A 14,940-nucleotide genomic window follows, 5' to 3' on the forward strand; every position below is an offset into this window, starting at 1 on the left:
GCAAGGCTATCATTCAGGTTTGAAGGCAAGACAAAGAGTTTTATAGATAAGCAAAACCTAAAAGAGTTCAGCACCAGAAAACTGGCTTTACAATAAATGCTAAAGGGACTTCTCTAAGAAGAAATGAAAAGACCACAGCTAGAGATATGAAAATTACAAAAGAAAAAATCTCACTGCTAAAGGTAAATATATACTCACAGTAGTAGATCAGCTCCTCCACAACAAAGGGTCACATTGAGATGGGTAGGAGAGGCAGAGTTGCAGTCTTCCCCAAACCCCATCCCCAGTATGGTGGCCCACAAGCAGGAGGGATCTCACAAATGTACTGCTTATCCCTGAGGAGTCAGGGGTTTGTGCCCCACATCAGGCATGCTAACTCTTGGGACCTGCACTGGAGAGACAGCTCCCAGGATGCCTGGTTTTGAAAACCAACAGGGCTTATGTTCAGGAGAACCACAGGCCTATAGGGAATGGAGATTTCTTTCTTTAAGAGCTTGTACACAGACTCATTTGCCCTGGGACCAAGCACAAAAGCAGCAGTTTGAAAACTGCCTAGACCATATGTGAAGAAGATTTATTCGTTAATCCTAAAGCATCTGCTGGAGGGGCAGGAACCTATTAGGACACTCTCTGGGGACACCGGCACTGGTGGGCACCCTTTCTGCTTCTCCTTCTACCTTGCTAGCACGGGCTTGGCAGATACCTTTTTTGCACTCTCCCTCTGACCTGTTAGCACCAGGGGGCATGTCTGGCATCTGAGACTCTCTCTTGGCCCCAATCAAAGCTGGCCAAGCAAGTACCTCAGCCCTACCACTTCTACAGCTCCACCAAAGCCAGTTGGGTGAGTGCCCTGCACCTGTACTGTTCCCACGGTCTCACCAAACCTGACCAGGCAAATACACTGCCCCTGCATTACTCCTGTGGCCCCACCAAAGCCAGCACACACATGCAGCCCATAATGGGGATACCCACTGAGTGGTTTACTCTGGTGGCAAGGGGTATTATATTTCTGGATCCCAGGGATCCAAAAAAATCAGAAAGTTCTTGACACCCTCAAAAACTGGGACCTAGCTAGAAAAAATCAGGCTGCTTAGACAATCACAAATGATTAAGAGATGACCAAGAGCTAGGTCAAGGTTAATGATAAGTCTTGATCTCCTACTCAAGTCTGCTCCTTCAAGACTGTTTTGCCTAATACATAGAAACAAACACAGAGAGCCAAGCAAAATGAGGAGACAGAAGAATATTTTCCAAATGAAAGAACAAGATAAAACCCCAGAAAAAACCTTAATGAAACAGAGATGGGTAATTTACCTGATAAAAATGTAGAAGTAATGATCATGAAGATGCTCATGAAACTTGGGAGAGGATGGATGAACACAGCAGAACTTCAACAAAGAGTAAATAGGAGAAAGTACCACACAAATCACAGAGCTGCAGAATACAATAACTGAACTGAAAAATACACTGGAGGGGTTCAACAGCAGAATAGAAGAAGCACTGAAAAGAATCAGTGATCTGGAAGACAGGGCAGTGGAACTCAACAAAACAGAGCAGCAAAGAGAAAAAAAGAACTTTAAAAAGTGAAGATAGGGGCTTCCCTGGTGGCTTGAGTTGAGAGTCCGCCTGCTGATGCGGGGGACACGGGTTTGTGCCCCGGTCTGGGAAGATCCCACATGCTGCAGAGCAGCTGGGCCCGTGAGCCATGGCCACTGGGCCTGCGTGTCTGGAGCCTGTGCTCCGCAACGGGAGAGGCCACAACAGTGAGAGCCTCGTGTACCATAAAAACATTAAAAAATTAAAAAAAGTGAAGATAACTTAAGGGACCTATAGGACAACAGCATGCATAATAACATCCACATTATAGGGGTGAAGAGAAAAAGAGACTCACTTCACATCTAAAGATGCACACAGACTGAAAGTGAGGAGATGGGCAATCTCTGTATTTTTTGGTTTCCCACCACATGGAGATCAGCTCGGTGCTTTGTGACTGCCTGGAGGGGTGGGATAGGGAGAGTGGGAGGGAGGGAGATGCAAGAGGGAAGAGATATGGGGACATATGTGTATGTATAAGTGATTCACTTTGTTATAAAGCAGAAACTAACACACCATTGTAAAGCAATTATACTCTAATAAAGATGTTTAAAAAAAGTTATATTTACATCTTACAACAGTCTATTAAGTCTTCAATAGCATTATGTCTAGAAAACCAATGTATATACCTTAATTTAAAAATGCTTTATTGCTAAAAATACACTAACAATCATCTGAGCCTTCAGCAAGTCATAACCTTTTTGCTGGTGGAGCGTCTTGCCTCGATGTTGATGGCTGCTGACTGATCAGGGTGGTGGTTGCTGAACTCTGGATTGACTACAGCAATTTTTAAAGATAAGACAACAATGCAGTCTGTGTACTGACTGATCGAATGATTTCTCTGTAGCGTGCAATTCTGTTTGATGGCATTTTACCCACAGTTTGACTTCTTTCAAAATTGGAGTCAATTCTCCCAAACCCTGCTGCTGCTTTACCAATTAAATTTATGTACAATAGTATCATAAATCCTTGTTGTCATTTTAACAATCTTCACAACATCTTTACCAGGAGTAGAGTCCATCTCAAGAAGTCACTCTTTTGCTCATCCATAAGAAGCAACTCCTCATCCGTTAAAGTTCTATCACGAGATGGCAGCAATTCAGTCACATCTTAAGTCTTCACTTCTAATTCTAGCTTCTTGCTATTTCCATCACATCTGCAGTTACTTCCTCCAGTGAAGTCTTGAGCCCTTCAAAGTCATCCATGAGGGCTGGAATCAACTTCTAAACTGTTGCTGGTGTTGATATTTTGACCTCTTCCCATGAATCATGAATGTTCTTAATGGCATCTAGAATGATGAATACTTTCCAGAAGGTTTTCAATGTGCTTTGCCCAGATCCATCAGAGGAATCACCACTATCTGTGGCAGCTATAGCCTTATGAAATGTATTTCTTAAATAACAAGACCTGAAAGTTGAAATTAGTCCTTGATCCATGGGCTGCAGAATGGATGTTGTGTTAGCAGCATGAAAACAGTAACAATCTTGTACATCTCCATCAGAGCTCTTGGGTGACCAGGTGCACTGTCAATGAGCAGTAATGTTTTGAAAGGAATCTTTTTTTCCTGAGCAATAGGTCTGAACAATGGGCTTAAAATATTCAGCAAACCATGTTGCAAACAAATGTGTTGTCATCCAGGCCTTGTTGTTCCATTTATAGAGCACAGGCAGAGTAGATTTAGAATAATCCTTAAGGGCCCTAGGATTTTCAGTATGGTAAATGAGCATTGACTTCAGCTGAAAGTCACCAGCTGCTTTAGCCCCTAACAAGAGAGTCAGCCTGTCCTTTGAAGCTTTGAAGCCAGACATTGACTTCTCCTCTCTATCTATGAAAATTCTAGAATGGCATCTTCTTCCAATATAAGGCTGTTTAATCGACATTGAAAATCTGTTGTTTAGTGTAGCCACCTTCACTAATGATTTTAGCTAGATAATCTGGATGATTTGCTGCAGTTTCTACTTTGGCACTTGCTGTATCACCTTGTACTTCTATGTTATGGTGACAGCTTCTTTCCTTAAACCTCATGAACCAAGCTCAGCTAGCTTCAAACTTTTCTTCTGCAGCTTCCTCACCTCTCTCAGCTGTCACAGAATTAAAGGAAGTCAGGGCCTTGCTCTAGATTAGATTTTATTTTATTTTTTGCAGTACGTGGGCCTCTCACTGTTGTGGTCTCTCCCATTGCAGAGCACAGGCTCCAGACGCGCAGGCTCAGCAGCCATGGCTCACGGGCGTAGCTGCCCCGCGGCATGTGGGATCTTCCCGGACCGGGGCACGAACCCATGTCCCCTGCATCGGCAGGCGGACTCTCAACCACTGCGCCACCAGGGAAGCCCTAGACTAGATTTTGGCTTAAGAGAATGTTGTGACTGGTTTGATCTTCTATCTGACCACTAAAACTTTCTCCATATCAGCAATAAGGCTGTTTTGCTTTCTTATCATTAGTGTGTTCGCTGGAGCAGCACTTCTAATTTCCTTCAAGAACTTTCCCTTTGCACTCACAATGAGGCTAACCGTTTGGCACAAGAGGCCTAAGCTTTCAGTCTATCTCAGCTTTCAACATGCCTTCCTTAGTAAGCTTACTCATTTCTAGCTTTTGATTTGAAATAAGGGACGTGCAACTCTTTCTTTCTCTCGAATATTGAGAGGCCATTGTAGGGTTTTTAACTGGCCAAATTTCAATATAGTTTTGTCCTGGGGAATAGGGAGGCCTGAGGAGACGGAGAGTCAGAGGGGAATGGTCCATAGATGGAGTAGTCAGAACACACAAAACATTTATTAAGTTTGCCATCTTATATGAGCATGATTTCTGGCACCGCAAAACAATTACAATAGATCAAAGATCACTCATCACAGATCACCATAACACATATAATAATGAAGAATGTTTGAAATATTGTGAGAATTACCAAAATGTGACATAGAGACACAAAGTGAGCAAATTCTTTTGGAAAAATAGCACCGATAGTTTTGCTCCACACAGGGTTGCCACAGACTTTTAATTTGTAAAAAATGCCATATCTGTAAAGCATAATAAAGTCAAGTGAAATAAAATGAGGTATGCCTATAAAGGAGCCCAGATAGATAGATAGATAGATAGATAGATAGATAGATAGATAGATATAGATGATAGATAGTGGATGAATGGATGGATGGGTAGATAAATTCACCTCTTATCAATCATCCCACTCTAAACAAAGAAATCTGTTTCCTACAGGTCAAGGTATAAAAGCTGTTCCCTAAGCCTCAAAGTTGTGCTCTAGCAACTGTGACAATACCAGCCATGCTGCCGACTGGGCTGGCCCTCTCCCGGCCCTGCACATTTTTTTTTTTTTACATCTTTATTGGAGTATAATTGCTTTACAATGGTGTGTTAGTTTCTGCTTTATAACAAAGTGAATCAGTTATACATATACATATGTTTCCATATCTCTTCCCTCTTACATCTCCCTCCCTCCCACCCTCCCTATCCCACCCCTCTAGGTGGTCACAAAGCACCGAGCTGATCTCCCTGTGCTATGCGGCTGCTTCCCACTAGCTATCTATTTTACGTTTGGTAGTGTATATATGTCCGCCCTGCACATTTATGGTCGAGCTTCCACACACCTTTGCTGGCCTTTATCCCCCCATCCATTCTTTAGGTCCCAATTTGAGACCCAACTCATCCATGGAGCACAGCAACTTCTTTGCCCAGGAATTCCTTTGTATTTGGACATAATCAAGTGACAGGTTTTTCTCTCCCCACTCCTCCCTTCCCAGGGAATAAAATGAGGTGCACACTTACAAACTTTTAGCAGAGCAGAAGGGCTATGGCGGGCTGGGTCAGTCTCAGCTGTGGGAAGGGGGTTCATCTTGTAGATTTGTTACCTGGGGCAGTGCCAGGCATGGCAGCTTCCCAGGTACAGGTCCTGAGCCCACCTTGCACCTTGTTCCACCTCTGCCAGGAGGGAAAACCCGTGACTTTCAGCCAAGACCAGAGGCTGAGAGGGAGAAGAATCGGGCTTTGAGGGTCACGCAGAAAGGTCCAGAGCCCAAAGGGCCACTGAGGCAAGAGTAGAAAGAACAGGTACACACAGGGGAAGGAACTACTTTCTGCCCATCTGAGGCAGGCTCCTAGGGACTTGATGGGAAAGTAGAAAAAACAGGAAAGAAGAAAACTGCTGGCCCCAAACTCTTTTCCGCCTGTGAGTCATTTCAGTCTTTTGAGGTAATGAACTGTACTTTTCCCCTTTCCAAATCTTACAGGGAAAAGGGACAATGATTAATGGTATAGGTTTGTAACTTAACTATTTTGTATGGTTTTCTTTTCCTTCTAAGTTCTAGGGTATCATATCACCTGCATCCCAGGATCCCTGAGGGAAGGGAATTTTTTTTCCCCTTTTACATTGCTGACCTCTGCTGGATGAGAGGAAATTCACAGGCGAAGGCTGATATTTCTCTAAAGTTTTGTTTGGGTTTGATTTAATTCAAATTCAAGATTGTTTGAAAAAAATAAAGGATTTTTCTGTAAATAAATAATTTTTAAAATTTACAACAAGAAAGTGTTAAATATTTTATGTTTTTACAATGATGAAAAAGCAGAAGTGATTGTGAAATACATGTACCTGTATTGTTGATGAGTGTGAAGTGATGTGACCCTATGGAATTGAATTTGTAGAACGTAAGGAGAGTAATTTTAAAAGGGCCCTTGGGGTGTCCCTGGTGGCGCAGTGGTTAAGAATCTGCCTGCCAATGCAGGGGACACAGGTTCGAGACCTGGTCCGGGAAGATCCCACATGCCATGGAGCAACTAAACCCTGTGCGCCACAACAACTCAGCCTGTGCTCTGGAGCCTGCGATCCACAACTACTGAAGCCCACGTGCCTAGAGTCTGTGCTCTGCAATAAGAGAAGCCACCGCAGTGAAAAGCCCACCCACTGCAATGAAGAGTAGCCCCCGCTCTCCGCAACTAGAGAAAGCCCAGGCACAGCAATGAAGACCCAACGCAGCCCAAAATAAATAAATTTATAAAAAATTAAAAAATCAAATCAAATCAAAGGGCCTTTGATCCAGTTGATCTTCTGCAAATCCAGAAGCCATAAGTAATTTTAAAAAGTAAAAGTACTCACCTTTTGGCCGGAACTGCCATCTTCCAGTAATTCTCCAAAATGACCAACACAAAGGGAAAGAGGAGGAACACCTGCTACATGTTCTCTAGGCCTTTTAGAAAACATGGAGTTGTTCCTTTGGCCCCATACATGCGAATCTACAAGAAAGGTGATACTGTAGATATCAAGGGAATGGGCACTGTTCAAAAAGGAATGCCCCACAAACGTTACCATGGTAAAACTGGGAGAGTCTACAATGTTACCCAGCATGCTGTTGGCATCATTATAAACAAACAAGTTAAGGGCAAGATTCTTACCAAGAGAATTAATGTGCCTATCGAGCATATTAAGCACTCTAAGAGCCGAGATAGCTTCCTGAAACCGGTGAAGGAAAATGGTCAGAAGAAGAAGGAAGCCAAAGAGAAAGGTACTTGGGGTCAACTGAAGCGCCAGCCTGCTCCACCCAGAGAAGCACACTTCATGAGAACCAACGGAAAGGAGCCTGAACTGTTGCAGCCCATTCCCTATGAATTCATGGCATGATGGGTGTGAAGAAAATAAAAGACCTGGACTGTAAAAAAAAAAAAAGAAGTAAAAAAGTAAAAGTACTCATTCCCAAAGTTACTCATCAAATTATGCCCATAAATATCCAGGAGCACACTATTGGCTAAAGAGATTGTGATATACCCACATCAGTCAGATATGAAAGCTGATTTTTTTCTTCTAGTTTTGTTGAGATACAATTGACATATAGCACTGCGTAAGTTGAAGGTGTACAGCATAATGATTTGACATATATGTACCATGAAATGATGACCACAATAAGTTTAGTGAACAGCCATCATCTCATACAGATACAAAATTAAAGAAACAGAAAACCTTTTTCTCCTTGTGATGAAAACTCTTAGAATTTACTCTCCTAACAACTTTCTTTGTAACATATGGCAGTGTTAATTATAGTTATTATGCTGTACATTATATCTCTAGTACTTATTTATCTGATAACTGGAAGTTTGTACCTTTTGACAACATTCATACAATTTCCCCTCCCTCACCCCTGCCTCTAGTAACCACAAATACAATCTCTTTTTATATAAGTTTGCTAGTTTTTGTTCACTCGTTTGTTTGTTTTTGAAGTATAATTGCCCTGCAACACTGTTAGCTCCTGTTACACAACATAGTGATCTGTTATCTCTATATATTTCAAAAAAAGCACCATGATAAGTCTAGTTACCATCTCTCACCATACAATAACACATAATTATTGACTATATTCCACACACTGGGTATTTCACATCATGACTCATTTTCTTACAGCTGGAAGTTTGTATTTCTTAATCTCCCTCCCCTGTTTTTCTCTTCTCCCCAACCCCCTCTCCTCTGACAACCACCTGTTTGTTCTCTGCATCTACGACTATGTTCCTGTTTCATTGTTTGTTCATTTGTTTTGTGTTTTAGATTCCACATATAAGTGAAATCATGATATTTGTCTTTCTTTGTCTGACTTATTTTGCTTAGCGTAATAACCTCTAGGTCCATCCATATTGTCAAAAATGGCAAGATTTCATTCTTTTTTTATGGCTGAGTGTGTGTATATATATATATATATATATATACATATATATATATATATATATATATACACACACTCAGCCATACACACACACACACACACACCCCCCACATCTTCTATGTCCATCTATTGATGGGCACTTAGTTTGCTTCCATAACTTACCTATTGTAAATAATTCTGCAATGGACATAGGGATACATATACCTTTTCAAATTAGTGTTTAGGTCTCCTTTGGAAAAATACCCAGGAGTAAAACTGGTGGATCATATGGCAGTTCTATTTTCATTTTTTTGAGAATTCTCCATACTGTTTTGCATAGTAACTGCACCAAATTTACATTCCCACCAACAATGCCAAGGGTTCCCTTTCCTCCACATCCCCAACACTTGCTATTTGTTGTCTTTTTGATGACAGCCATTCTAACAGGTGTGAGTGATATCTCATTGTGGTTTTGATTTTCATTTCCCTGATGATTAGTGATGCTGAACATCTTTTCATGTGCCTGTTGGCCTTTGTATATCTTCTTTGGAAAAATGTCTGTTCAGGTCCTCTGACCATTTTAAAATCAGGTTGTTTGTTTTATCGATGTTGAGTTCTGAGTTCTTTGTATATTTTGGATATTAACCCCTTATCATATATATCATTTGCAAATATCTTCGCCCATTCAATAGATGGCCTTTTTGTTTTGTTGATAGCGTCCTTTGCTGTGTAAAACCTTTTTAGTTTGATGTAGCCCCATTTGTTTGTTTTGGCTTTTGTTTCCCTTACCTGGGGAGACAGATCCAAAAAAAAAAATATTGCTAAGACTGATGTCAAATAATGTACTGGCTGTTTTCTTCTACAAATTTTATGGTTTCAGGTCCTACATTCAAGTCTTTAATCCATTTTGAATGTATTTTTGTATATGGTGTGAGAAAGCAGTCGTTTGATTCTTTTGCATGTTGCTGTCCAGTTTTCCCAGCACAATTTATTGAAGAGGCTGTCTTTACCCCATTAGATACTCTTGCTAACTTTGTCCTACATTAATTGGCCATATAAGTGTGAGTTCACTTCTGGACTCTCTCTTCTATTCCACTGATCTATGTGTCTTTGTGTGTGTGTGTGTGTGCGTGTGTGTATGCCAGTATCACACTGTTTCGATTACTGTGGCTTTGTACCAGAGTTTGAAATCAAGAAACATGATACCTCCAGTTTTGTTCTTCTTTCTCAATATTGTTTTGGCTATTCTGGGTCTTTTGTATTTCCATACAAATTTTGGAAATACTAGTTCTAGTTCTGTGAAAAATTCCATAGGTATATTGATAGGAATTGTGTTGAATCTGTAGATTGCCTTGGGTAGTAGGGTCATTTTAACAATGTCAATTTTTCCAATCCATGAACATGGTATATCTTTCCATTTGTTTGTGTCATGTTCAATTTTTTCATCAGTGTCTTACAGTTTTCTGAGTACACGTCTTTTATCACCTTAGTTAGACTTATTTCTAGGTATTTTATTCTTTTTGATGTGATTGTGAATGGAATCGTTTTCTAAATTTCTCTTTCTGGTAGCTCATTGCTAGTGTATAAAAACACAACAGATTTCTGTATATTAATTTTGTATCCTGCAATTTTACTGAATTCATTGATGAGTTCTAATTTTTTTTTCAGTGGTGTCTTTAGGATTTTCTATATATAGTATCATGTCATCTGCAAACAGTAACAGTTTTACTTCTTTCTTCCAATCTGGATTCCTTTAATTTCTTTTTCTTTTCAAAGTTCTGTGGCTAAGACTTCCAGTACTAAGTTGAATAAAAGTGGTGAAAGTGGGCATCCTTATCTTGTTCCTGACCTTAGAGGAAATGCTTTCAGCTTTTCACTATTGAGTATGATGTTACCTGTGGGTTTGTCATATATGGCCTATATTATGTTGAGATTTGTTCCCTCTACATCCACTTTTTTGAGAGTTTTTATCATAAATGGGTGTCCAAATTTGTCAAAAGATTTTTCTATATCTATTGAGATTATCATATGATTTTTAGTCTTCAATTTGTTGATGTGGTGTTTCACAGTGATCAATTTGCAGATATTGAACTATCCTTGCATGTCTGGCATAAATTCTTCTTGATCATGGTATATGTTCCTTTTAATGCATTGTTGAATTCAATTTGCTAATATTTTGTTAAGGAATTGGCATCTATGTTCATTAGTGATATTGACCTGCAATTTTCTTTTTTGTGATATCTTTGCCTGGTTTCAGTATCAGGGTGATGTTTGCCTTCTGTAATGAGTCTGACCCAGGTCATTTCAAATTCCTCCTTCTGCCCTGGTTCTCCAAGCATGTGAAATTTTGTGTGTGCCCTTAAGAACGGAGACTCTATTTTCTACAGCCCTCTGTCTCTCATGAAAGTTAGACCCACTGGCCTTCCAAGCCAAATGTTCTGGGGGCTCATCTTCCCAGTGCAGGACCCCTGGACTGGGGAGCCCAGTGTGGGGCTTTGACCCCTCACTCTTGAGGGGAACCTCTGCAATTGTAATTATAATCCTGTTTGTGGGTTGCCTATGCAGGGGTATGGATCTTGACTATATGACATCTCTGCACCTCCTACCCATCTCATTGTAGTTCCTTTTAAAATTATTATCTTTAATTATACAAGATCTTTTCTGCTAGTCTTCAGGACATTCTCATTGATAGTTGGTCTGTAAATAGGTGTAATTTAGGTGTGCCCATGAAAATAGGTGAAATTGGGATCTTCCTACTCTGCCATCTTGGCCATGCCCCATAAAAGCTGATTTTTTAAAGACCCTCTGGCAACTTGGAAAATACATATGACACATGCTTAAGGCTCAGCAGTTCTTATTCAGGGTGTGCACTGAACACGTAAAAACTGAAAATACAGAGTCCCAAGTCCTAGCCAAGAAGATTATGCCTAAGTTGGACTGGGTGTGGAAGGGCACTGGATTTTGGAAAAACCCTCCAAGTGTATCTTCTACTTACACCCCATATAAAATTCTAAATTAAATGAAAAAAACCTGGATGTCAACTGTCATTTTTTTTTTTTTTTTTTTTTTTGCGGTACATGGGCCTCTCACTGTTGTGGCCTCTCCCGTTGCGGAGCACAGGCTCCAGACGCACAGGCTCAGCGGCCATGGCTCACGGGCTTAGCCGCTCCATGGCATGTGGGATCTTCCCGGACCAGGGCATGAATCCGTGTCCTCTGCATCGGCAGGCAGACTCTCAACCATTGCGCCACCAGGGAAGCCCTCCAACTGTCATTTATATTTCAACTTTAATTTGATAAAACATTTAATTGCATGTGGACAGGAACAAGGAAGGAAGAGGGCCCTGTATCTGGATGAAGTGGATATATGCTCCCTCCTGCAAGGTACCAACCAAAATAAGAACCATATTTGATGACACTAGGACTGCAAGCAGTATATAAATAATGTGTAATTTCATTTAATATAATAATATTTAAAAATATGAGTTGAGTGATATTTTTCTAGCTGTTAGTTTTGCCAAATACCAAGGTAGAAATTAGCCTTCTGCAGCTGCAGAGGCAACTGAATTTCCAGCTTGCTTGTATGCGGCTCAGTCCTTCTTTTAACAACCATAAAATGGCCCGAACATCACTGACCCACAACTCTCAAAATCACCTAAACTAGAGATAATCCAACAGCTTTGGACCATCTGCTGAGGGAGGCAGGCAGCATGGCAGGAAGAGTCTTGTGCTGGAGAGACAAGAGACTCAAGGCCTGGTGTTGACTTGCTGCTAACTCACAAGTCATCTTGGGTGAGTCCCTTCCCCCTTGCAGATTACTGTAAAATGAGAGGTAAGGGGTCCAAACTTAAACACCTTCAGGGGGCAGGTAATACCAGTGAGTGAAATGGGCCAGGACCAAGACAATGGAGAATAGTGAAGACTGGGGAAAGTTGAGAGTTCATGCCTTTGTAAAGGGATAGCCACTCCTCAGCTCCTGCAGATTGTTTTATCAGGGTTGCTGAGAACAGTTATGAAGGTTGTGCACTGCACAAGGACACTATTTCAGAGGACATGTCATTCATATCATAGATGTAGATATTTTCTGTAGAGGGTTTTGAGGAAAGGATACCTTATAATTTGCACGAAGGTGTTATATGGGCTTTCAGAAGCCCTAGTTAACATGTGGTAATACAGTTCTAATGTTGCCGGATCTGTTGTTGTTGTTTTTGAGAAGCTGGAAATATGGCTTTTAATGTAAAATGTCCCTAATTTAAAATTAGGTGGAAACTAATTCCAAAACATATTTGACATTGTGTGAGCTAACCAAAACTCTTCTGGAGGTCAGATTCAGGCTATAAGTTGAAGATCTCTGACCCAGAAGAACTGTAAGTTACTGACACTTCAGAGACCCTCCTATTCTATGTACCTCGTGTAATTTTGAAGGAATCAGAAATAAATAGTAATTACCTGGGTAAATTGTATGGATGTAACAGGAATTATATGGATATAAAAAGTAAAAGTGCATCCTTTGAATGATGGTATGTATAACATTCTCCCTACTTATCATCTGGTTAACTTTAATTCATCCTTTCTTATTACAAATGTTATTTCTCCAGAGAGAGCTTCCTAAGACTTTCACCTCAATGAGGTTCCCCTCTTACACTTTCTTAAAACACCTTCCTTTACTAAATGAATTCTTCAACTTTGTATCTTAAGATAGTCACTTGTGTGAATGTTTGCTTACTGTCTGTTTGCTCACCATTTGATGGAGAGTATGTCTTTGTTAACTGTTGTAACCCCAGTAGGGCTATTGCTGGTACATATCAGGCACCCAATGTAGATTTATTGAATGATGGATTAGTCTCCACCCCATCAGTAAAACATCCCTTCTTCTTGGAAATCTCTGACTGAACTTGCTGCCTGGTGTTTGACTTCTGCATTCCAGAACTTGGAGGACATCTGTTTTCCATTTCTGAGCAGGGTCTCTGGTGTGTCCCTCTCCCCGACATAACTCCTGAGCCAGAGAAGAGAGCCAGTTCAAGGCAGTGATGTTCAGGACATCCATGCTTGGTTCGTGGCTAAAACCCACCTAGATGGGGGTTGGAGGACACATAATTCAGGTAACACACACCAAGACATGTTAGAAAGTTCACTTCATCTTGGATGCTGGGGTAGAGGGGGAGAGTTTTCAGCCCATAATTAAATTCTGCTCCCTGTACATATTTTGCATTCTTATTTTATTTTATATGAGTAACAAGATCATTATGATGCCAACTAATAGGCCAGCCCTCCTGCAGATTTATTGAAGAAATCTGGTAGCTTTCCAAGGCAAATTGCGTTGTTTTTTTTTTTTTTTTTTTTTTTTTTTTGGTACTTGGGCCTCTCAGTGTTGTGGCCTCTCCCGTTGTGGAGCACAGGCTCCGGATGCGCAGGCTCAGCGGCCATGGCTCACGGGCTCAGCCGCTCCGCGGCATGTGGGATCTTCCCGGACCGGGGCATGAACCCATGTACCCTGCATAGGCAGGCGGACTCTCAACCACTGCGCCACAGGGAAGCCCCAAATTGCATTTTTTGACGTTGAAAATAATTCTTTAAGGATCATCCCCAAGTTCCCAAAACATCAGCTAAAGCAGTTGACTCCGTAAAGTAGCTAAACACAGATGAAGCTAATGATTGTGGGAGAAACCGCAGAAGGAGAAGGAAAACCAGAATCACACAAAGATAGGAGCAAAAGAGAAAATGAAAGGCAGGAGCAGAGAAAGGAAGGTTAAGAAAGAAAGAGAAGCAAGGAGCGTTCTGGAAGAGGACATCATCAGGGGGAGGGTGTCCGTCCAAAACTCCAGCTCCAGCTCTTTCAGTCTCTGTCCCATGCTCATGTTCAAGTCCAGCTGTAAGTATTCCTCGGTCTGATCGTAGGCCGGCCACAGGGGCAGGCCTTCCCCATTAGGATTCCTGGAAGTGAGAGATTTTCAGCCTCAAACACCTGGTTACGGAGGATGCTGGGAAGTTCACTTACCCATTCCGAGCAAAGTTAGCCCAATATAGCATCATGTTCCTGCTCAGCTGTTTCACTGCACTCATTGCGTATTTGCAGATACTGACTTGCCTGAAGAATCATGGTTCCAAATGGTGGAGGCTGAACACACATCTTCCCTGACCATCCAACACTCTTCCTGCCCTTTCCATGGGACTGCAAGTTCCTTGGGGACAGAGACACCTCTCTCTCTCGATCAATCAATCAATTATTGTACTTCTTTATTTGAAAATGTAACACTGCTTAAAGCACAAAGTTCAAAATGCAGGAAGTATATCTAATGAAAGTAAGTTTCTCCATCTCTTCCCTCTAGTCACCCAGTTACCAGCCTCAGAGGCAACCATTGTTACCACATTCTTGAGGGAACTTCCGAAGGAGTCTAGACGTGCATGAGGGTTTAAGCAGACACTTTTAACACACTTGATGCTACAGTGGACACACATTATACATCTTTCTCTTTCACTAAAATTGTATCCAGGAGTTAGTTCCATATTGCTGCCTATAAACCTTCCATTTACTGTTCTTTGTTGCTCTATAAATATACAATACATAAATATATATATGTAAGTATATAATTCATGTATCCAGTACTGTATTGATGGGTCTTGACATTTTTTTCAATCTTTTGCTCGTAAAAGCAATGTTTTAGTGTGTGTTTGTGTGTGTATATTTTTGCACATGTGGAAGTCTAATTGC

General features: G+C 41.1%; 2 protein-coding genes across 2 annotated transcripts in view; one reads left to right on the forward strand and one right to left on the reverse strand.

The window, feature by feature from the left end:
- CES5A (carboxylesterase 5A) overlaps positions 1-14,940 on the reverse strand; it is a 58,361-nt gene that overhangs the window by 12,888 nt on the left and 30,533 nt on the right. The window contains exons 11-12 of the mRNA XM_049703640.1: positions 14,227-14,273; positions 12,970-14,162 (exon numbers count right to left, since the gene is read on the reverse strand). Of these exons, the coding sequence (XP_049559597.1) occupies positions 13,922-14,162; positions 14,227-14,273 (288 nt within the window). The 3' untranslated portion in view covers positions 12,970-13,921. The remainder of the gene's footprint in view (positions 1-12,969; positions 14,163-14,226; positions 14,274-14,940) is intronic.
- LOC101284064 (60S ribosomal protein L21-like) lies at positions 6,735-7,353 on the forward strand. Its single transcript, XM_033417573.2, has one exon. It carries the CDS (start codon positions 6,738-6,740, stop codon positions 7,218-7,220), a length of 483 nt encoding a protein of 160 aa, XP_033273464.1. The 5' UTR covers positions 6,735-6,737; the 3' UTR covers positions 7,221-7,353.

The sequence above is a fragment of the Orcinus orca genome, chromosome 20, assembly GCF_937001465.1.
Source record: "Orcinus orca chromosome 20, mOrcOrc1.1, whole genome shotgun sequence".
In the NCBI taxonomy this organism is placed as follows: Eukaryota; Metazoa; Chordata; class Mammalia; order Artiodactyla; family Delphinidae; genus Orcinus; species Orcinus orca.

Bases quoted from the DNA above. Each gene is read 5' to 3' on its own strand.
- LOC101284064 (XM_033417573.2), top strand. From the start codon at position 6,738: ATGACCAACACAAAGGGAAAGAGGAGGAACACCTGCTACATGTTCTCT.